The sequence below is a fragment of the Dicentrarchus labrax genome, unplaced genomic scaffold, assembly GCF_905237075.1.
Source record: "Dicentrarchus labrax unplaced genomic scaffold, dlabrax2021, whole genome shotgun sequence".
NCBI lineage: Eukaryota > Metazoa > Chordata > Actinopteri > Moronidae > Dicentrarchus > Dicentrarchus labrax.
In genome coordinates, this window is record NW_026136724.1 from 6,310,590 (window position 1) to 6,334,493 (window position 23,904).

The window sequence follows — 23,904 nt, forward strand, 5'->3', positions numbered from 1 at the left end:
ATGGCGCAGGTGGTTCAAAAAATCAAGTGACAAGTTAGAAAACATTCACTGCGACTGTAAACAGCCAAATAAGTACAGCTGACTGAACCACAATCCCTCCAGAAGACCCTTTTCAAACACAATATGGCGTCTTATGTAACTTATGTGGCGGTGTCAGTGTTCCTCCGGTTGCCATGATACACGACCGGAAAGAAGCAACAGGTGAGTTATTGGTCAGCTGACGTAAGCTAATGTAGCATCCCTCCCATGTGTCTCATCGATCTCATTTCAACATGTGTCATCGTGGTTAAAATGGCTTCTTCAGAGCTAGTTATGTAAAGAATAATAAAGGCTCCTGGTTTAATAACTCATAGACAGTATGTGCCAAACCAGCTCTGAAATGTTGTAATGAGTTTTTTTAATTTTTTATTTTTTATTTATTAGTTGCATAGCTTGGAGTAGCGCTTAAACAATCAATCAATCAATCAATTAGTTTAATGACAGAAAAAATCTGCAATCATTTTGATCAATTAAGTTGTTTAATTGAGCAGAAATGCCAAATATGTGCTGCTCCCAGTCTTTTTTGGTTCTTTTCTCTGTTTCCTTAATAGAATAATGTATAAAAATGAAAATCTCTCAGAAGTTGACATTCTGAGGACATTTTTCACAATTCTTTCTGAAGGTATGTTATGTTTTATATCCGTCATGTGACCAATGATTAAAACATATATGCTTGATTAAGTTGATTAAAGTTGCATTAGCAAATAAGGATGATTGAGCACCGTGTAATAAATAGAAGGCTGATATATTGCATGAACTCTGTACTGAGAAACCGGATGGATAAACAGCAAACTCACAGCAACGATTAGGGCCACACTAATCACAGTTTCTCCCTGCAGCCGTACAACAGGATCTTGAGATATAGGGAGCGCCACATAATCATGCAAAACAACTCCATATTTGGAAATGAATAAGTTGTCAGTTACATGATAAGGTTAGATAGTGTTAATCAATCTGTAGCAAAGAACAGGCATATTGTCTATTTGTATGTAAAGTTTCAGATTACACCCGGAGGCGTTGGAGTCAGATACCACAAGGAGGGAAGGCGCCTACAGCTGATGGGAAGAAGACGACGCCTTATTGTGACGTTTCTCACTGATTTACTATAACACACTGGGTCAGGGAGAGTTAGAGAGTCGGACTTTGTGAACTGACACACACTTGGTGGCTTGTCAGGGATGCTATAGTTTGGACCCAGAGCTCTGTAAACTTTGCATACTCTACTGGTGTTAAGAATAAAGCTGATTATTGAGTAAACTAAATCTTCTCCTGTTGCTTCATTAAAAGAACACACGAGGATAAGGGTTTAAAGAGATCGCTTTCCTCAACATTTCACAGATAAAATTATTCCGAAAGAGGAAAAAGACTAGATGATTTGACAATTACAATAAATAGTACAATGCAGGTTTAGTTTAGTTTTCTAGTAATTTAAAGTGAGCAAAAGTGTTGTCATTTGGTAGTATTTGAAAAACGAGAGATCCCTGTCCTCAGAACTAGTGTTCGACTGATATGGGATTTTCAGTGGCCGACGCTGATCTTTAGAGAGCTGGGCTACTGATATATAATGCTGATATCAAAACCAAGTCAAATCAATGTTCTATTGTTTTCTATTCTATGGGAAATTCAGGCATATGTTTGTGTTTATGAAAAGTTATATAGTACATCACTTGAAACTTTTTCACATTCCGAAAATTCACAAGCGCACTCACATTGTTCCACAACAGCCACACTGACAAGGCTGCCTGCAAATGTGTCTGAAGACATGTTTTATTTATCGGCCTTGTGAGCACAGACATCAGCCGATGCAGATTATCTCAAAATGCCAAATAATATGCCCAATTAATGGGCTGACCAATTAAAAGGCCTATCACAATCATTTTGTTGAATGACTCTGACCTTCAACAACACATATATGCTGGATTTTCATGCCTTCATCAATAAGTGGATGTCCTTTTCTCAAAATGAGATCAACAATTAACATATAAAGTTACCATTGAACTGTAGTAGACGTGGTATACATTTTAGTTTTTGTTCTCTAAAATCTTATTTGTTCTGATTTGCCTTCCCCCTGGTGTTTGCTGTAGCATTAACTAGAGGCTAAACGTTTAATTTGTGTATGTTTGTGTGTGCATTCATGTTCCATTAACATCAAGCAGGACAAACTGAATGTTTGTTTCCTCCCTGAAAGCTTCTTTTCCTGCACAGCACAACAAGTGTCTGTCACTGAGCTACATGAATGTACAATAAAGTGTGTGTGTGTGTGTGTGTGTGTGTGTGTGTGTGTGTGTGTGTGTGTGTGTGTGTGTGTGTGTGTGTGTGTGTGTGTGTGTGTGTGTGTGTGTGTGTGTGTGTGTGTGTGTGTGTGCGCGCGCATAGCTTGGCACTGAGTTAAGGCGGAATGAAAATGTGTGTTGTTGATTAACTCTCTCTCTCTCTTTTTCCCTCAGCCACAGTGACGGAGAATAGCCCCACTGGTTGCCATGGCGCCCAGCAGCAATCCATCTCAGTTCGTGTGCTTGTGTGGACTGAAGGGTATGAAAAAACAAGTGCTCTGATGCAGGGTTGAGGTGCTCACCCTCTTCTTAGGAAAGTAAGTGTTTGTCGCCCTGTGCGTGCGTGTGTGTGTGTGTGTGTGTGTGTGTGTGTGAGACTTGAGTGTGTCTCTCTAGCTGCTTGGGAGACAGAACTTCATTCACTATTCATATCACACACCATTTACTGACCTCACTTGAAGTTTGTTTCCTCCACTCTCAATGAGTGTTTTTATTTTGGTTCCCAAGAATTTTTCTTTTTTTTTTTTTTATAAATGTGTCCAATGCTCACAATTCCTGCAAAATAAGCATGCAGAAAGTAGAAGCTACTTTAAAAAATAAACACTTTTATCCTCACAGAAACTATTTTAAATATTTAAAATGCACAGGATCACTTTATGTCAACTACTCTCGACAAATTCAAGGGTCAATGTTTAGAAATTTTACAATATTCACACGGCGCAGTTTTTCCTTTAATTTGCACTTTTCATCCCTACTGTGTACTTTTATATGGATGGGTTGACATTAAAGTTCTCTTGAGTCTTCAGTCTTTATATCATACTCAGGATGTTATGTTAATAATTGGACATGATTCACAGTGACCTTTGGCCACTGAAATGGCTGTTCTTTGCAGAGCCAGTGCCTCCAGCTGAGGTACATCTCTCCTCTACTAGACATGGACATTTTCAGAAGTATTAGCACAGAAGGATTTGCTTATGACCTGTTCAGAAGGTATAAAATGTTTAAAAGGGAATTGTATAAATTGAGTTGAAAGGAGAACATAGAGGGAAGATTTGTTCTCATCAGTTAATATTGAGTTTCTGTGTAGGACCTCAGGGTTTTTTGGTAGTCATTTTTATATAAGTTTGTACATATTACACATAGGTGGTATCAGTGGGATTTTAAACTTGAACCCTGGCAGTGTTAGTGGCTCACCCTGTTGGGTATTGCAGGCTCTCCCCATCACATTGCTCTCACAGGTTGCTGGTTTTAGCTGCTGTGTGAGAGAGGCTTTCATTATAGTCTGAGAGCTGTTGAACCTTTTTTCCCCTTCTGTTACAAAACGACTTATTTTCTGGAAATCTTTTAGGAAACTAGTGAGGTAGCTGATCCACAGTGCCATTTTGAGGCTATTAAAAGCAGTGAAGCCTTCTCTCTTCCTCCCTCTGCAACACTGTCTACAGCAGCCATGTGAGGTGGCATCAGCTTATCTGTGGAGAGGACTAGAAACATGAAGAGGGCAATTAGACTGCAGCAATGTGATGTATTATCCATTCACATCATCATCATAATGATTAATGTCGCTACTGGAAAGACACATTTTTAAATGAGTATCTCCAGGATGAGTACTGTCCCTTGATAGAGAACTAGCTACCACAGCCTAGAGCCAGAGCTTAACTGCATACCTGCTGTGTCTCAGAAGTAATAAAAACGACATTAATGTATTAGTGGGCCTCTTCGTAGAATGGATTGTTCCTCTAAATTCACAGACCACAAAAACGACCTGGCAACTCACTGTCACTTACTTCGTGGACAAAAGAGGGTCTGCAGTGGTCATTAACCTGCTGTCACCTGTCAGTCAGTGTCAGCTCAGCCAGGATGTCAAAAGAAGGATGACAGTACTTGAAATAAGATGGTATAAGTGGGTATAAAGACGAATACAGTAGCTGCAATAGGTTGTCAGGCACAACCTGAATCCCCAGAAGAGGCTGAGATGTCAAGGTATATTTATTGTGGACTCTAGACCAAACCAGTTAAAGTTAAGCCATGCCGGTCTGGTTGATTACCTTTTGATCTCTTTCTTGTATTAGGAGGTCAACACCTCATAGTTTCTCTCACCTCTATTGGTTAGTTGGTACAGCTGCTTTCTGACCATCATGCACCTCTCCACTAGTAAGTATTGTGAATGCACAAACAAAACAAATTTGCACTAAGTTTATGCAGTGTATATGATGAAGAGTTTTGGTTTATTTGATTAGGTTCAACTTTCTTTGGCTTAAGGCAAACCACACCTGTGGTTCATATAGCGCAGCGCTCAGAGCGCTTCAAGTGAAATCTGTTCAACTTTTAACACCGCTGGGCGCTCGGAAAATGAGATTTTGAGCGCTCTCAGCACTAAAAACGCGTTTGGTGGACACAAGCCCTAACTCAGACAATTCCAATCACATTTTAAAGGATATCGACTGATTATCGTTATCGCCAAAATCCCAAAAAATAACGAGATATTATTTTTTGCCCATATCGCCCACTCCTAGTAGTTATATAAAAATTACACACAGTACAGTTGTCATGGATGGGGTAAATTAGCTATAGAGAGCAAAAGTTTTTGAACCATGTTTTTATTTCTCCTATAAATTTGGGAATATTTATATGACTCACTTTTGGAGCCAGCATCAAGTAGCTGTTAGAGGAACTACAGTTTCTGGCAGTTCCTTTTTGGCTACATTTATCAGCCACTGACGTTGCCACTAAGCTAAAACATGCTAAACCACAAGAATTGTCCATGAAGTATCTTAATTAAAACACTGGTCAATCCACCTACATCTGTCTGTCTCTCTCTCTGTCTCTCTCCACTCTCTTTATGTCTCTCTCTATCTTATTTATTTGGTAACTCATAGAAACTGTTATGTAAACACTTTTGATTTTATTGAAATAAGGTTGTTGAGATGATAATGAGAAACTAAATAAGTATGCACAACATGATCTACACATCTAGATTTCTGCTCAGTCCCTCCATTTATCACCACGTGCTGCTAACACGTTCATCTTTTATTTAAATATATAAATATCTTTTCCCCTAGAGACAGCTGAGAAATAGAAAGAAAAGTAAAAATCTGAAAATGCACTGGCATAATGCTTTAAACTGATAAAATAATTTATGTAAATCCAATAATTGGGAAACATTTTGGTCCATATGTGGACTAAAATGTCCTAATAGGTAGTAATCCTAATTCTGTGTGTGTGTGTGTGTGTGTGTGTGTGTGTGTGTGTGTGCGTGCGCGTGTGTGCGTGTGCGTGCGCGTGTGCGTGTGTGCGTGTGTGTGCGCCTGCGCGTGCGCGCGTGCGAGATGAGTCATATGACTTTAAGATCTGTGATGGAACCTTTAGTATGCCAGGAAGGTAAATGTCAGATCACAGTCAGACACACATAGTCTGTAAAAAAGGCCAAAACACACACTTAAATACACACACTCTTGCTCACTTTCAGTTCCAGAAACACACACAAATACAGGCAGGTAGCTCTTACTGTTTTCTGATGCTGCTTGATGCTCATGATGAATGACAACCACTGCATTACTCTCCACAAAACGCCTGAGTTCTGGCTCTTGATTTCTTTTGTTTCGTCTTGCCTTTAAGAGAGATATGACCTTTTAAAGCATAATGGATCTACAAGAATAAGAGTTTATTGATTACTAATTAGAGCAGATTCTCCCTAAAAAAAAAAATTTCTTTCAACACTGACTCATAGGTCAACCTGCCTGTTAATTAATTAGAACACAGACGCCAAAATAAAAGTGCTTTTAGATCCTTGACTCATCCTGCACCTGAATCACAATGTGGCAGTAACCTGAAAGTTCAACAGAAAATGTCCTGAAGTGTGAAAGGGCGGGTTTTTCTTTCTAGAGATGCTATTTTACAAGTTCATCAGTCAAACAGGGACAGATGTACAATAGAGGAGTCAGAGATAGTCACAGTGTGAGTCTAAAGGCTGTTTTTTAATTTAAAGGAACAGGTTACCTGTGGGAGAAATGACTTCCTACCAGAACACAAATGTTGTCATTGCTGGATATGATAATCACCAAACTGTGTAGAGAAGCTGTCATGTTAGGAGAATAGCAACAACACAAAAGATTTGTCCTGTCTAGAAAATGTCTAAGAGTTTATATTACTCTCCAAAAGGGGGAAAAAGATCATTTATGGAATACCTGGCATCCCATAAAACGTATCTACATTTATATTTCATGTTTATATTTTATGTTGATTGAAATTAAAGCTTCTATTAACCTGAATTGCTCTTGGCTCTTATTTTACTTCTCTTCTGCTTATTGTAACTTCATCAGAGCCACAATGAATTGATGTTATTCTGCTTGTTTGGAAATGAACTTGATGCTCAGGAAAGGTTCATCCTATCATAACTAAACAAAGCAGTCCCAATTCCAGCCATTAAAGCCTCATCAGAAGCTTTGAACGGTCCTTGAACTGTCCTTAATAGAGTCCATCCTGTAGAGACTGTGACCTCTGGTTTCCTCTGCAGGTAACCTGCGTCTGCAGGAGATGATGGGGGTGATATGTAAGGAGAGAGGAGCCAAACTATTTACCACAGAGGAACGGTAAACACACACTCACTTTCACTGATGTTAAAATGACAACACCCACTGCATCCTCCTTTCTATAGTGTGGGTGTCCCATGATGCTGTAAGTGCTGTTTTAGTGTTACTACTTATTTAATTTAAGAGATAATCATAGTAAATGTTCACAAGACCAAAGCTTTGCTTTTACCTTTTTAATATTATTTACTACAAACCCCACCTGTCAGGAACGTTGTCTTCCAAGTTGAGTCCAGATAAGTGTGCACTAGACCTGCACAAGCTGCAGAAGGCAGCTTCACTCTGTAAATACTGTTTATGGATATTTAGGTTTTTCCAATTTACAAGAATTAACCTACCCGCTTACTTCCACTTCATGCACACTGAAGAAAATATACATAACAATATAGATGTCAATAAATCAATAAGGAGTACCTGCCACACCAATTCTTCACAATATGCTTAACGTGATTGTCTACAATCAAGGACTCTTCTTTAATTTTGCTCTAGCTGACCACACTACAATAAAATACCAAAACATTACTAAATATAAGTGCCCATTTAGGATAAACTCGATGTACATAATTCACCAAACTGGCTTATGAGGATTCTGACTGGGAAAAATAATCTGCATAAACTTGCCTAAACAAATCTCCCTCCATCCTTTAGCCTCCAAACAGGCCCTGGCCAATAAGAGCTCCTGTATTCTATATGTGTAGGTTTGATTGTAGTGTGGTTCATTTTCTGCATATCTTTAAATATCAGAGGTATCTTCAAATGAAATAGAAATGGACACATTAGAAACGTTAACATTATGACCACTGACAGGTGAAGTGGATAACACTGATTACTTTGTTATCATGGCTCCTGTCAGTGGGTGGGATATATTAGGCAGCAAGTGAACATTTTGTCCTCAAGATGATGTGTTAGAAGCAGGAAAAATGGGCAGCGTGAGGGTTTGAGAGACTTTTTGCCAAATTGTGATGGCTAGACGACTGGGTCAGACCATCTCTAAAACTGCAGCTCTTGTGGGGTGTTCCCTCTGCAGAGGTCAGTACCTATCAAAAGTGGTCCAAGGAAGGAAAGGTCTTGAACAAAAGAATGACAGGGTCATGGGTGGCTCATTACTGAAAACGTTAATGCTGGTTCTGATAGAAAGATGTCAGAACACACAGTGCATCACAGTTTGCACAGAAAGTGCCTAAAATGGGTGCGTGAGCATCAGGATCACGTTTTCTTTTACACCCTGTGGATGGCGGGTGCGTGTGCGTCGCTTACCTGGGGAACACGTGGCACCAGGATGCACTATGGGAAGAAGGCAAGCCGGCAGTGTGATGCTTTAGGCGATGTTCTGCTGGGAAACCTGCCATTCATGTGGATGTAACTTTGCTTTGCTAACTTTCCTTTTGTAAGATGTCAACATAGATTTGTCTCTGCTTGTCTGCTCTCCACTGATGTCCACTGTCCACCTCCTCCTCCTGTCTAGAGAGACGATGTCTGATCTTTTGAACAAAGATGAAAAATTTTTATAATCTACAGAATCTTTACACCAGCACAGTAAATCATCAATACAGTGAAGTGATATAGCACTTACCCTTTGATACCAGTTGGATCAACAGCCTCCGGTTTCCTTTTGTAGGACGGGGTTTTTTGGACCTCAGAGCCTTTTATCAGAGTCTGCTTGACTGGTTGACTCTCTGTCAGTGACCTTGGAGCATTTTGCAGCATTGGGACTCATCATTGAGGTATCCATCTTCTCTTGGGCCTCAGGTGGAATCCTCAGTGGCAAAGCCTGCTGTATTAAAGCTCCTCACACTGGGGTTAGCCTTATTTTTGTCCTCAGGTGCAGCCACTTTTCTCATCTTTCTGTCTGGACTTGGGCTGACTGGCTTTCTGCATGAAGATGAAGTCATTCATGTGAAATCTCCAGAATCCTAACACCAACAGTAAATCATCAATCATCAGTGAAGTGATATAGCACTTACCTTCTGATGCCAGCTGGATCCACAGCCTCCAATTTCCTTTTATAGCATCTCTTTGTTTGGGCCAGTGTGGGGTTTCTGGCCATGACCCCTTCTGTATAATACTAGAGTATATGAGAGAATATTTGAATAAATGATTAGACCATCTTTCATTTTTTACCTTTTTTAAGAAGAGAATCTAAAGTACTAACTGAATTGTTACTTAATGTAATAGTAATGTGGAGACATGTTACTCCCACTAATTTTAAATGAAATGGCATCTTCCTTCATTCAGTTAAAATCCTCATCACATCCCTGCCTGTCAGGAAACTTTAAGACTTTGTACATTATTTATTTTTCAGCAGACTGTGAATAACTAGATTGATATCTTTTATAGCCATGTAGAAATGGCTGATGGAAGGCAACTATCTATTTATTTGTGTCTGTTTATCTATTTTCCTGCTCAGATTAATAGGTCAGTGGGCTCTTCATTAGATAAAGTACCTAACTTTTCACATTGTAAACAGCAGTTTACAATGTAAACTCCCAGCTAACCCTAAAATGGGCAAAGATGTGGGCAGAGCTGAGGCAGGCTGAATGAAGCCTGGTTACTGAGTGCTTAGTCCTTACTGCATGTTGCTTTTCTCTTTCCTAGAGATATTTTTCTAGCTGCTATGACTGTAGTAATAGGATTTGAGGGCAGTGCCAATAAGATCGGCATTGGAATCATCAGGGATGGTGAAGTGCTTTCCAACCCTAGAAGGACCTACATCACCCCTCCTGGTCAAGGCAAGTCACATTTGTGCTAAAGCACTATTGTCACCTTCACCTCAATGGCAATGTATCACAGTCTAACACTATGCATTTGAAGCTGACCACGTTATTTTACCCATCAGGCTTCATGCCGAGCGACACCGCCAGGCACCACCGTGCTGTCATACTGACTGTCCTGAAGGAGGCGCTGGAGCAAGCAGGGCTGAAGCCTGCAGACATCGACTGTGTGGCGTACACCAAAGGTAACACCAGATCCTGGCTCTTCATCTTGTAGTGGAATAAGATTTGAATTTGCCAGATGTTTGTTAAAATAAAGGACTAAAATAAATCACACATTTGAATCTATGCTTATGCGATGAAGGAGACGTCTCATAGCCTCCAGATAATTTCCCTTTTGAAGAAATGCAGGTGTAATCCAGATGTTAAATGTTTTTAGTATTAGCCAGCTTTGACTCCCCCTCCCTACATGCTACCACAGACCAGTGATTCCAGCACTTACTCATGTGCACACACAAATGCACAAAGGCATTAATTAACTACACTAATAACCCAAACACTATACATCTGCAGGACTAACAAGCCACACACACAGAGCTATGTGGCTCCATAGCAGGCATCGACCACCGATGGCATCTATCTCTCTCTCACTCACTCACACACACACACACACACACACACACACACACACACATCGACCTGTGTTTGTCAGCCCGGTGGTGTCCAGGATGCTGACCTCCAGTTGGCACCGCTGGAAGTCAATATCACTGTCAACTCGGAAACGGCATCCACTGTCATGGCAACAAGGGTTCAGGCACACACACCACACACATGCGCATAATGAAAACGTAAGGTGGAAGTAGCGATTAAGAGAGTAAATGGCACATTTTTATCACTTTTTGTTATTTCAGCTGATGACTTCTTTAACTGAACTTTTTAGAGAAAGACATTTTATTTAATAGCACACGCTTTACTTTACTTGGATGTTTCCTAAGAATTGGACTATATCTTGGGATCCATATTGTTTTTTGTTATGCTCGTATAACTTCTGTTTTTTGCCCTGTACAATTAAGATTGAAAACATTGTAACAGTCTCTTTGAACCTACAACTGCAATTTTGAGCTCATCATGAAACTTAGCTTTGTCAAACTCAAATCAAAAACACCTGGTTTAGTTTATATATTATAGAGAGGATTAATAAACTGTCACGCCACCCTTAGAGCAAACAATGTAAGCCATGGTGTGCATCTTTTCCCATAGCTTCATGAAAATCTGATCAGTGGCCTCAAGATGCTTTGTGTGATAGACAGAGCAGGGCCAAACACTTGACAGTGGATGACCTACATGAACTCCTGTTGAGCTGTTGACCTTGCTCCACTTACGGCGCCAATGCACAGAGTCAGAGGAAAGTCAGATGAGATGAGGAAAGAGAGCGCAAACACGTAATCCATAATCCATAGCTGTCTGTGTGCACTGAAAACCGAATCAGCTTTCCACAGCAACGAGGACAGGGTCTGAAAAAGCTGCGGGTATTATGCAGGAGGCGACAGTGCGCTGTGATCATTCAGCACACAGCTTGTGTCTTTACACCTGTCAGAGCAGACGGCAACTCTGTGTGTGTGAACACGTGTGTTTTGTTGAGATGATGTTGCTTTAGTTTTCCTTCTCTTTTGACTGACATTGTACCATTCGGCTTCAGCTCAAAAAGGCTGTGTGTGTGTGTCTGTGTGGAAAGTGTTCTTGTGTTTGTTATGTAAGACTCAATAAGGGGCATTTTTTCAGTAGCATTACATTTTTTTTCTCTATTCTCTATTTTTTGTCTGTAATTATAGACTGATGCTACAATCAACGTGTTGTTATTCCACTAGCCACACTCTCTTTCTCCTAAACACACACACACACACACACACACACACACACAGAGGCTTATATACCGGAAGCGTAGAGGCAGAGGGGATATTGTAACAAGCATCCGAAAAAATGTTGGTCCAACAAGTGAGACAAGGCTCCCGCTTGAATTAAAGAGGATTATCTCTCTTAATTTATGCTAATTAATGCGCACAGAGTAATGAGAGCAGCATGTTATTGTGTGACAGAAGCCTGTCTCACACTCACTCACTCTCACAAACATTTATAAGCTCCCACAACTGTGTGTTATTGCACCATTGAAGCCTGTTGCTTGTGGAGCTACACTAATTCTTTTTCACAAGAGACACACACACGCGCACACACACGCACACACACACACACACACACACAAAACCACACACACACTATTACTATGCCATTGTGTACTTCATGGGAATCTTATAGTCCAACTCTTTCCAAATCTTCCCACCACTGCAAATACACACACACACTGAGTCCGCTATGGGGATCGTCCTGCTGGTTGGATCCACATTCTTGTTTCTTTTCACAACTTTAAACAAAATCTAAAAAACTTGTCAGGTGTCTCCCTGATTCCCCTGTTTTTTGTTTATTTCCCATGATGGAACTGTTTACCTGTACAGACTCCATATGTTATTTGATTGATTTTGATGTTATTATCTTACTTATTTCTTATCTGATATAATGATCGGACGGCATTCTGGATCGCGCCAAACTGTGTAATGCACAGGCCGGTGAAATAAAGCTTGCTGAGGTCGTAGTTTGGTTAGGTTTAACCACCAACATTAGGTGTTAGAAAAGATTGTACGGTTTGTTACTTTGTGAAAAGTCCTCCTCTGTTTGTTTGAACTACTTGGTCAGGATTAGGACAGGATAGTAAGGTTTGTTAACTTAACTTAAGTATGTAACTTAAAATACAGTGACTTGTGGTTTCACACTGGATATGAACAGCGGCCTCCTGGGTGAGAATCCTGGGTTGGTTTGACCCCTCCCTAGGTGAACTTTGTTGCTCATCATACATGGGTGTACTTTTCACATCAGGGCAAAGCAAAATGTGACACTTACAGGTATTCTATTACAGCTTCGGTGTGAGACTGGGCTGAATGATCAGATCAGATATACCGTGCAAATTCAGCAAAACTAGCCCATATATGGTGCATGATCACAGAGAGCACCAACCAGTGATACATGGAATAAAAGGTCAGAAAGCAGTATAACAAACCAAACACTATAATACTGTATGGTAGCCTGTAGAAATATTATATTATCATTACAGTGACAGTGTAGGAGATGGTCACAAACGGCAAAGCATGGATACACTTTGTCTTTATGATATGTGCATTTTTTCTACAACATTGCTTTATATCCACCATACAGTCTGACAAGTTGACTGTAAACTGGTTTCCTTCCACAGATGGATATTATAGGAATATTATAGGATATTCCATACTGCTGCCCGAGCAGATAAAAGCTTCTAAATCTCAGCTGCATGCTGCAGACACACACACACACACACACACACACACACACACAGTGTCCCCGTAGTAATATCATAAGGATATTACAGGAGTGTTACAGTGATTTCCATTAAGGGCAGTGGGCGGCGCGCACACACAGCCCGTCTCTCATTGCGATATACGTGAGTGCGCGTCCGTTGTCAGCCAACCAGCCAGCGAGCCAACAGTCCTCAAACCAAACCCAGCCGAACCACGCCGAGCCGAGCATTTGGTCCCGCCGCCCCACACAGAGGCAGCCGCGGAGGGAAGATGAGCTGGTAGCGCATCTTTACGCACCCGAGCCGCCGTCCGCCCCTCATAAAGCCACTCTCTGCCTCTCTACGGTTCATTTGCTCGCCGAGACCATGGAGACGGCAGTTCCCAGGACCGATGTTTTCATCTCCCAACTGCTCCTTTTCAGCCAGATAGGTAAGAACTGGAGGGGGGGGGGAGCCTGATTTAATTGACTGTGGTGTCCGACATGTGATGCTGTGGACGTTTGGAGCTGTCAAAGATTGAGCGGTGCGTCTGTTCGATTCCCTCGGTTATTTAACATCCTGCACACTTCAGCGTGTGTTTCAACATGTGCAATCGGCGGCAGAGAAAGATGAATCTTTCATGTAGATTGCATTTGTTTGAAGCTGCATTTCCGACGAGGACATTTGTCCCCGCAGCTTAATATTCCCGTCCACTCAAATTTAGTTTCAAGTGATTTCTCTGCAGCACATTCAGGGTTTTTCTCGGCATGATTTGAACAGTTTGAACCGTTTTTCCAAACACATGTTGAAGTATGAATGAAATTGTGCAGTGTGACGACGCCGTGTGCTTTCTGTGGATCCTGGATTTGAACAAGGTGCTCAAAGTGCCCCCACTGATGAAGTTCTCTGATAGAGGCGTTCAGTCCAAGTGTTGCTTTCAGGGACACGCTGCGCGTTTCTTTTAGAAACTTGGATTTAAAATGCATATAATATTTTAATATGTTTTAAAGGTAACTGAGTCGTGAATTGTATTCTTTGTTATTCATATACATATATATATATATATATATATATATATAAAAAAATTCGGATTTAGGGTATATATTTCCAGTTTGAATGCTGAATATCCTCTTAAACTCACCATAGCTCTCCTTGTAAGGGAAGGCCATTGTGTCTAAAACTTTTCAAGAATCACCTGATTGATTTCTACAGTCCATGTTGGCTCTGGTTCCCCATGATAATGCTATGGCTGCAAGTTTAGAGAGTAAATCCATGAACTGCAATGGTTTGTTAAAAGCATAATCATTTGAGTTCCGAGACTGAGCTGCAGTCAAAGCCCAGATCCTGTTTGCTGAAGAAATCTGAGAGTAGGTTTGGTGCCCATTTCAGTAACAGGTGTGGAAGTAAGATAGCCTACTGTCTGTGTACTGATTTCCAAAGAGTATAAAAGAAGACAACACAGTCTGTAACAAGATGAATCATCACTTCATGTTTTTTGTGAACTGGCAGTGGAGCAGTTATTTACAGTTTTTGAGTGTTCAGAATTTAGCTCCCAATCAGGTCAGTGAAATGTTTTAACACAACATTTAGTTAAGAGTCAGAGCAGCGGCAGTTGAGACAAGTTTGAGAAGAAAAGTGGTGCTTTAATTTTAGCACTCCTCAAAGAGCAGTTTGTTTTCTGTGAGGACAGAGCTCCAGTGTATTAATAACAGTGTTGAGCTTATTACTCAAACAATGTCATTTATTACTCCTTACTTGTTACTCTTTTCAAAAGTAATATTATTGCTTATACTCCCTGCCAAAAGTAACAAGTTACACTACTAGTTACATTACTTTTCTGCGTGCCTTTTCTCCCCAAAATTCAGACCCAAAATCAAGTTTTGTTTAAGATCAAAGTAATTGGAATATTTCTAGCAGCTGAATGAAAGCAATTCCATCTTCCAAGCTTACTTCCTGCTTCATGACATACACAGTTACAAAATGAATGTGGGAATGGGATTGGATTATTGGATTTCAAATCAGTAGGCAGTGACAACAAAATTATTATTACTGAAATGTATTAGTAATTAGTTACACTAGTAGTTACTGGGGAAGTAATAGTATTACTAGCAAGGCCTTACTACCCAACACTGATTAATAGCCTGAGCTTGAAATATATCCGGATTCCTTTGTCCATTCGGATCTCACTTCACTCCTGATAAAGATACAGACATACAACATCATCAAATTGGCATGACACATCTAATGACGTCAGCCAATGAGTCACAAGAAACTGCAGCATAAGAAACCAAAGGTATGTTTGAGTTAGTTTTGAAGCAGTGACACCCTTACATAGTTTGCCCATCAGAGGGCACTGACAACTAGATTTTTTTTAAGCTGTAAAATTCAAGGGATCCTCATGTGTTTATGTAAAGGATATTGGCCGACATATGGCTATTGGGTCTTCAGTATTGAGGTTAGTATTGGCCACGTACAATGCCTGATGTATCATCTGCTTTTCTATGTAATGTTTGTCCACACAGACAGGACAAAGACTTATTTTTATTTTTTTTTACCAAAGTGGAACATTTAAATGCAAAAATTCCCATATTTGCTGAGCACCCCCTTGAACCCTCTGAAGAACCCACAGTGGGGGTTGACATTTAGATTTGACCTTTGAGAAATGGAATAGCATGCTGAAATGCTTAACACTTATTCTTAACAAGGTTATCCAATAATTTTTTATTCAATCGTTTGTTTGTTCTATGAAAAGTGCATCTCATGACATTCTTTTCAGGAAGCCGACATCAGAGGTTTCCAAGTGTTTTCGTGTCCTGAACACGAACCTGCGTGTTCCCTTTTGTGTGATCAGATTAACTCAGTCTTGCCCATGAGACGTTTTTTATTCAATATAACTTGGTACAGAAATAGACAAATGGTGATAGATGGTGAGCTCTGTCATTCCTCAAACCTTCCCTCGCTTTCGATTGGTTGTTTCTACCCACGGCAGCGTTATTGCTACTGCTCTTGTTTCAGAAAATTAAGATCACATTTCCCATAAATTCCCGTGGCCTTTAACTCCTCCCTCCACCTGCTGTCACCAGAGGATAAAGCTGTCCCTTAATTAACTGGAGATGGTTAGAATCAAACCATCTCTGGATCCCAGCACAAGAGATCATGTTCTGGTAGATTTGATGCTCTTTTCAAAAAATGCCTTTGCAAAACTCAAACCTCGGCTCCGCTCTGAAGTTGCAGCCGTCGAGTGAGTTTTAGCAGATGAATTTAAGCCGGTTGATTCACTTTGCTGTGGCTGCAAGTTCACACGCCATCTGATGCAAGTTGGTTCATTTCCTCCAAAATGTTTGTGTTAAAGATGCTGTTTAGATACATAGAGAGAGAAAGATTGTTTCCTTTAGGGAAAGGAAATAGAGCATCCTCCAGCCATCTGTCCCACAATATGCCTGGACACCATTCAAAATCACACACAAACACATTTTTCCTTGCTCGCACTCTTGCACACAAACACACACATACAAGTCCCGGCGATGTCGCGGGTACTCTCGTTTTGGCCTTGTTTGTCCGAGCAGTTCTGCCAGTGAACACAGTCTTCGAGCTGGACTCCTTCACTGCGCCATATGCTTTTCAACAGCATGGTTGCCTCTATACATCTGACTTCTCAGTGGTTATCACACCTTTTGCCTGTGGTTCCATATGTGCATGCAGGAAAGGGATTTGAGCGTATATTGTTGTTTGAATGCATCCAATAACCAATAGCAACGGCAGTTTTTTTTTTTATTCACTGACTTTTATTATTTTTTTCAATGTAGGTTTTTTTGGGGGTATTTTTCTGTTTTATTAGACAGGACAGCTTGAGAGAGGAGGGGTATGACACGCAGCAAAGTGCCACAGGCCAGACTCCATGGCCACTGCAACAAGGACTCAGCCCTGGTATATGGGGCGCCAGCTCCACCAGGCAAGCCACCATGGCACCAGGATTTTAAAAAACGTCAGTCCATGCTTACACTTGACAATCCTTTGATATCTTCTGTAATAAGAGCAGAGCAGAGGAAAAGGTGAACAGTGAAGTAAATACAGTGGAGGTTAGAGTTTGTCATTGGATAAAGGTGGTAGCTTCCCAAAGCCACAGTAAAGATGTATTTATGTTGTTTCTGGAAAACAAAAACTGGAAAAGTGAAGAGGGATGTTGCCTTGTTGTGTTGAAGATGATGTCAGGCAGTGTCATGCGTTGTCGCCCCTCTATGTTCTGGGGGCAGTTTAATAGGAAGAGGACCGTCTGTGAGTGTCTTTTTGATGGGATTGAAAATCCTACCTTCGGGATTTCTAAATACTGTGATATACTTTAATACCTTGATACTGCCCAAGCCTATTGGAAACCCCTGTAGCTTTGAGTTTTAGTATCCTGTGATCCTCCTGGTTAGAGATTTAAACCTAATCTGAATCAGCTCAGCATAATGGTTGTATCTGTGCCCTTTTCTTCTTCTAGCTCATCTGTCATTTTTTTTTTCTGCTCAGATTTCCAAACATGAAGAACTGCATCTGACTCCTTCTACGCATTAATCAGTCCTAGCAGACTGCATTTCAGTTCTCATATTAGATGACTCATTCTTATACTTCAAGAAGTTTTGGTGCAATGATGTTGTACCACCAGAGCTCACATGGCATGCCTTAAACAACAAGTTTCACCTATTTTTAATTTGTTTAGCCACAGCGTTTGAATAGGAAGTGGTGGCAAACACATTGCTGGATTACCCGATTAGTGGTGCATGATTGGTTATATGGAATGAAACAACAACTGCCTGTATGCCATTGATCAACAGCTCAATAGGATCTATATCAGAGTTTTGGTACCATTTATTGTGTGTGTACTTCAGTTGGTGTGTGTGTCATCGACTGTATGTAAAGATGGACGACATGACAGCTCCCCAAAAGTTAGGCTAAAACGTTTCAATCTCCCCCTGGTGGCTGGCTGCAGTATAGGTTTTAATCAGTTATTTGATTATATAGTATAGCAGTGTATTTACTACTGTCAAAACAAAAACCCCACCATCAAATACTGCATATATATATATATTTTTTTTTTTTTTTTTTTTTTTTTTTTTTTTTTTAATATAATATATATATTGCCTCTAAAAGAATCTGGCCAACATACCAGCATACATTCATATAGTCATATTTAATGTCTTTTGGTTAATGTGAGTTCAGTGATCATATGTTCTCCTTGTGAGATACCATCTGGCCCGCCCGGTGCACTCAGAGAACCTGAACCTGAGGGGTTTCATCCGGTGGCATGACAGGATGCCTGATGGTGTAATAGTAATTGCCTACAAAATACTGGCACACACATTCCGGCACAAGTAGCATACTGAACGTGTAAATCCATAAATAATATGTAGAGAGCAGTGATAACAGAGAGCCAGAGACACAGTAAATTACAGCAGGGATGAAACTGCCTGTCTCAGAAGAGTTGCAATTAAATCTCACATCCCATTCGTTATTCAACTCTCCTCTTCAGGCTGCAGCATTTGTTTGTGAAAATCTTGTTATTGATTTGGGGACAATGACATGGCTGAATAGCTAGCTAGTCGTGTTGTTAAACATACTGTAAATTATATTTTATGCAGTGTTATTGAGTTTGAATCTTAATAGCACAACGTTAGCTTTCTGGCTCATAGCTGAGCGGATTAGAAATATCTCCCATCGTATCTAAGTTTGTCCTATTACTGGAGTAGGGAACAGTGTTTCCATTGCATGAGAATCTTATGGGATGGTAATGATTGCTTCAGGTATTAGTCAAACCCTCAGGTGTTACCAGGGAAACGGAGGCTTGTGGAATCTATAGATTTGATTGCAAAATGCATGAAAATATAAATCAATGGTCTTTCTCTTTGGCAAGTGATGGGTTGCCTCCCCGTTGTCCATCAATATCCTGATAATGAACACCTCATAGAGCATTATCTTATCCTGCTGATTGTCACTTGCTGCAACTTTTTGGCAGAACTGACAAAATCCTGAAATATGACACTCAAAAGATTGGTCTGTTAACTTAAGTAGGGATATTGGTATCAACATCATATATCACTGGGGCTCTGTGCTGACCCAAGCACACACTTAACACAGTGCATGTCAAAGTATAGACCCCTTTTAAATGAACCACCACTGTTTTAAACTCCTCTTTTTTGTGACTGTTGATAGTACGAGTTATAACTGTACCTCCTCCTTCTAGCTTGAACTGCATCCTTAAGATGTGCTCGCTAACTTACAAACATACACACACACACACACACATACACACACAGCTTGATGGAATCGAGCTCTGTAAACCAGCCAAATCAAAATCTTCACTGAGGGAAATAAATCTTGTTAGAAAGATTTCCTAAAGCCTTGGCTTAACTGTCTGGTTTTTAGCAGGAAAACATATAATCAGATTTTCTTTTTATTATTGTATAGAAATGTTTCATTATGAAATATTACAGAAATATGTCATTTCCTTACACAGATCATTAAATCCTCCAGAATATTGTGTGATTCTGTAAATTTGAGCACTATCTCAAATCTCATTTATGAGTGTATTGTGAGTGTGCTGAAAGAAGTGCTTTGCACCGTTCTAGTCACCACAGTGTTGGCATTGCTAAAGCCACAGATGTTTCATTGAATAATTGATTGCCTGCTTTCTACTGTGATATTTTGTCTTCCATCCCTCTTGTCTCTCCCCCACTCTCTACTGGCTTTTCGTCTGGTCTCTCCATCTAAAGCATTTTATTCATAAGTGCTCTTATTCTTTAATCCACTTAGCTGCAGTCTGCTCTTACTGTGGCAGCGTACGGTCACAGTTATTTTAAAGCTGGTCTGTGCCATGAGAACAACTGAATCTCTTTGATGCTGAGCAGCCTGGACACGAAACTCAGCTCAGTGAAACACTTATGTCACTCAAAAGTTTCTTCAGTAGTTACTGGGGTTGCTCTTGTCAGCACTGATTGGTAGAAGGAGGGTCTCAAAGGTAAAAGTGGAAACCAGTGGTGCAAAGGTCGCTTGTATTACACAAGCCAAGAGTCAACAGAGCAGACACAAATGTGTTAAAAGGTTCCTGGTTTGAGTAGGACTCTCCTCTCTCCTCTTCCCTTTAACCTGATTTGACCCACGACTCCAAATCTAGCATTTCAGTATCAAAAACTTGCCCCGCCTGTAGACTTGCACTATGAATCTGAACATTTTCACCCAGAGTCAAAGTAAAAGCATCAAAACAACTTCTGCAACAAGTCCACTTCTTAACATATCAACAAGTTCTGGTGGAGCGTGTAAGTTATGAAGAGGCAAGGAAGTAGTGTATTTAGCAATGATGTTGAACCAGTGTTAGGAACATACTGAACATGGGGACCAACAGTGTAGATAATGGATAATTGTGGATAATATTGTAGGAGTGTCTTGAGAAGTTTATTAAACTCCATTGGAATCCATTGTAACTGCTGTGAGCTGATGCTAACTACAGCTGCTGTCCTCTACTAAGGAGCAAGCCTATGTAGAGCCACCTTTCAAGGCTATACAGGAAGTTTGGATTTGGGTCTAAAGAGAGTAGTTCCACCCTTACGCCACCAGTGTATGGATTTGAAACAGGATCAAAAGTCAGTTTTCTTTAAACAGTTCTCTAATTCACTGGCTTCTCCACCAGCGACTTTATGACCTTTTTTAGGTTTTTGTCAGGTGCATTGGTTATTGAAGGTGCAGTGCTGTCTGTATGTAAAATGAGGGTGGAGAAAGGTTTCAAAGCTATTGGAACATCTGAGAAGCACTTCAGTTGGAGCATGCTGGCGCCCTTCGGTCTTCAGTTTTTTCCTGGAATGACTACCATGCCAATGAGAGGTCGTGCTATGTATGAAGAGTATAAAATAATGATTTGTCTTTCACGTCTTTCTCTAAAAATGTAGTGTAAATACTAGAATGACCAGAGGATGTAGCGAGGGATAACTAACAGAGGAGGATGAGGGAGAAAAGGAGGATGACAGTATGACACAGGACAAAAGGTGAAAAGGAGAGGAAGAGTGAAACTAAGTCACTGAAACCACAAAATGCCAATGCTCTCTCTGTGGTCTCTCCAGTTGAGGAGGTCTGTCTGAAGTTACAGCCGCTGACAATGGCCGTCTGTCTCTGTCGGTGCCCACATACAAAAGCCACTGTTGTTTTTTTTTTAAAAGGCTGGCACCAAGGACTGAGGCTACCGGAGAGGGGAAAAAAAACCTTGCTACTACTCGGCTCACCAGCTGATGGGCATACGAGACCTTACCACGTACAAATATGATTACACATGCAAATGCACGGATGAGCACATGCTCTACTTATAGAAACATTTCATCCATATTTCTCTTTCCCTGCTTTGGAGCAGAGCTTGATTCATGGCTGAAGATGAAAATGAAGATTTGTTGCAGCCCTAGCCCTACAAAATACAAAAAATAATAGTATATAAAGTACCTATAACTGTATGAGTCCAGCTTTGTCTGCATATTGACAGTTTTGTTTTTGTTCTTAAGCTTTGATTAATGAAATCTTCCAAGCTGAGAAGAGTTCCAACTAGTATCCATGCAAGACAAACAGGGCACATTTACAGTATTTTCATTAGTGCAAATGGGAGAAGAGATCCTGTATTAACTCCAGTTTCTGACTTAGCCTGAGTCAACATGGCTACATTACACCAAGTGAGGCAGTCAGACAGAAAACAGGAGAGTTCTTTGAAGTTTACTGAGCTCCCCAATTTAAAGTCTCTTTTCCCTTCAAGCTCTGTTGTATATAAGGAACCTGCTGTGAAAAACCGTATGAATGAAAGTTAGACAGGGAGATGCAAAGTTAGTACCAGAAGTTGCTTTCCTTGAAGTGCTGACAAATATCCCTTTTATTGTTCAGAGAATTGCCGAGAGTTCAAAGAGGGAAACAAAGACAGGAATCGCAACTCAAACTCAAAGTGAAGCCTTTTCTTTCCCTCCAGGAAGAAGTCGACATTTGGTCGCATCTGATGAGCTGCAGATAGGTTTGTTATTTTAGGCAGCGAACTTAAGTGGGAACCAGAACCAATCGGTTAAGTTAACGGAGGCTTGACTATTGCTTCGTCAAGCGTGGAATTCAGAGACGAGCGCAGTGGAAGTCAACTGGATCTCAGCACAGGACCAACTTTCTTTTCCCAGTTCATCGGGGGGCTGTTGCTGTGACCAATCGGTGGGTTGAAAGTTGATTAACCCCCACCCCCACCAGCCGACCACCCCCCTTTGTCACACACACACATTTCAATAGAAATCTTTGGGTGGGGGCTTAGAGTAGTCTCCCCTCCAGGTCGCATATATATATATATATATATATATATATATATATATATATATGTAGGCACATGCACACTCAGAAACAGCTGTGTGTGTGAGTGTGTAAATATACATGCGTGCTTCTCTTTGTGTAAGGGTTATGTTTGCAGGTCTGTGAGTGCATATAAGTGTCTCTGAATACTTAATAACACAAATGTTTTTGTGTGATTATCCGTGTGTGTGCGCAAGACAAGTGAGGAATTGGGGGCGTGACCCTGCACTGAAAGATAGAGAAGCAAGGGGATGGTTTTGTATCCATGGCAATACAGAGACTCCGAGTAGGAAGCCGACAGGAAGTCAGGGTGTTCCACGCGCCATCGGGGGGCTCTTCCGTTGTCATGACGCTGTAAACTGTTGTCATGGAAACTCCACTGATTCAGGCTGAATGCTGATGGAAAACATGTCGACTAGATTCTTCAATGAAAGTATATCATCCACGGCCTCAACACTTGTCGATATGCAAGTTTAATGATTTTCAACATCTAAACTGTCAGCAGATGAATTAGTCTGTATAATCTGCTGCACATAAACAGAAATTGGGTGTTTAAGTTGAAACATTAAATATTAAACAGGAAGCTGAAACAGAAAATCCTATAGCAAAATATCTTTAAGCCCTTTTATGAAGCCAGATCTCTTAATGTTTTCTTCTTTGTGTCCGTTTTTGTGTCCTTCTTCTACTGATTGAAACAGCAGCAGACTTCAGGCTCTGCTCTCCTCATTAAAGAGTAATCAATACTTTCAGATACAAAATCTTCTAAGAATCTTCTTTTTTTTTTCATTAGAAGCTGAGTGGTAGTTTGCAGGCCTGCTCTGCTGAAATGCTACAGGATTACTAATCATACACACACACACACACACACACACACACACACACACACACACACACACACACACACACACACACACAGTATTTTCTCAATTTGTGAGCCGAGCAGATGGAAATGGTGCATCTCGCTGCTTTAACTAGGCAGGCAGATTAGTGAGCCACACACACACGCAGTTCCCTCACAACTGAGGACATGTGGGCATGTGCAATCATACATGCTCAGTGGATAAACCAGAACTCGCTGCCTGCATGCACAGAAAACACACTTTGGGTGGGGGGTGAGCATTTGGGTTGTAACATTAAACACACACACATAGAGACACACAAATGCGGCTGCCAACTGGCTGGCTTCCCAAAGTCCCCATTTCTTTCTCCCTGTTGTATGTGCGTGTCCTTAATGCCTCCCACATCATACACTGCTTCCTACATGCATCACGGTTTAATTTATCTTCTTTGATACTTGTTTTCACCTCATTTGTCAGAGATATGGATCTGTGTGTGTGTGTCTGAATCCCTGCATGCGTGTGTGAGCATATGTATCATGTGTGTATGCGGGTCATTTATTCATAGCTTCTTGGTAAGATATGTCCTGCCTGCCAGGTTTGATTTTTAGCCCCAAGCAAAGATTTGAGGTCAGTCCCCTGCAGGATCTCTACCACTCACAGTGCATCAGAAATCTCTCCGCTCAGGGGTAAAATATGGAGGCAACATGTTCATTCATCCCCTTAACACCTTTAACCCAAGCCTTGGGTCGGTAATTGGACAGC

At 40.7% G+C, this 23,904-nt stretch overlaps 1 protein-coding gene across 2 annotated transcripts in view; it reads left to right on the top strand.

Annotated features, from left to right (window-relative positions):
* The first annotated feature begins 67 nt into the window (after positions 1-67).
* ptprz1b (protein tyrosine phosphatase receptor type Z1b) overlaps positions 68-23,904 on the top strand; it is a 68,771-nt gene continuing 44,934 nt past the window's right edge. The window contains exons 1-5 of one of the 2 annotated variants that reach the window (XM_051392161.1): positions 68-201; positions 2,487-2,629; positions 6,826-6,901; positions 9,494-9,627; positions 9,735-9,854. In XM_051392161.1, coding sequence (XP_051248121.1) covers positions 6,846-6,901; positions 9,494-9,627; positions 9,735-9,854 — 310 coding nt within the window. In that variant the 5' untranslated portion in view covers positions 68-201; positions 2,487-2,629; positions 6,826-6,845. Of the gene's footprint in view, positions 202-2,486; positions 2,630-6,825; positions 6,902-9,493; positions 9,628-9,734; positions 9,855-13,133; positions 13,422-23,904 lie in introns of those variants that run through there. The other variant, XM_051392163.1, reaches the window with a different exon arrangement.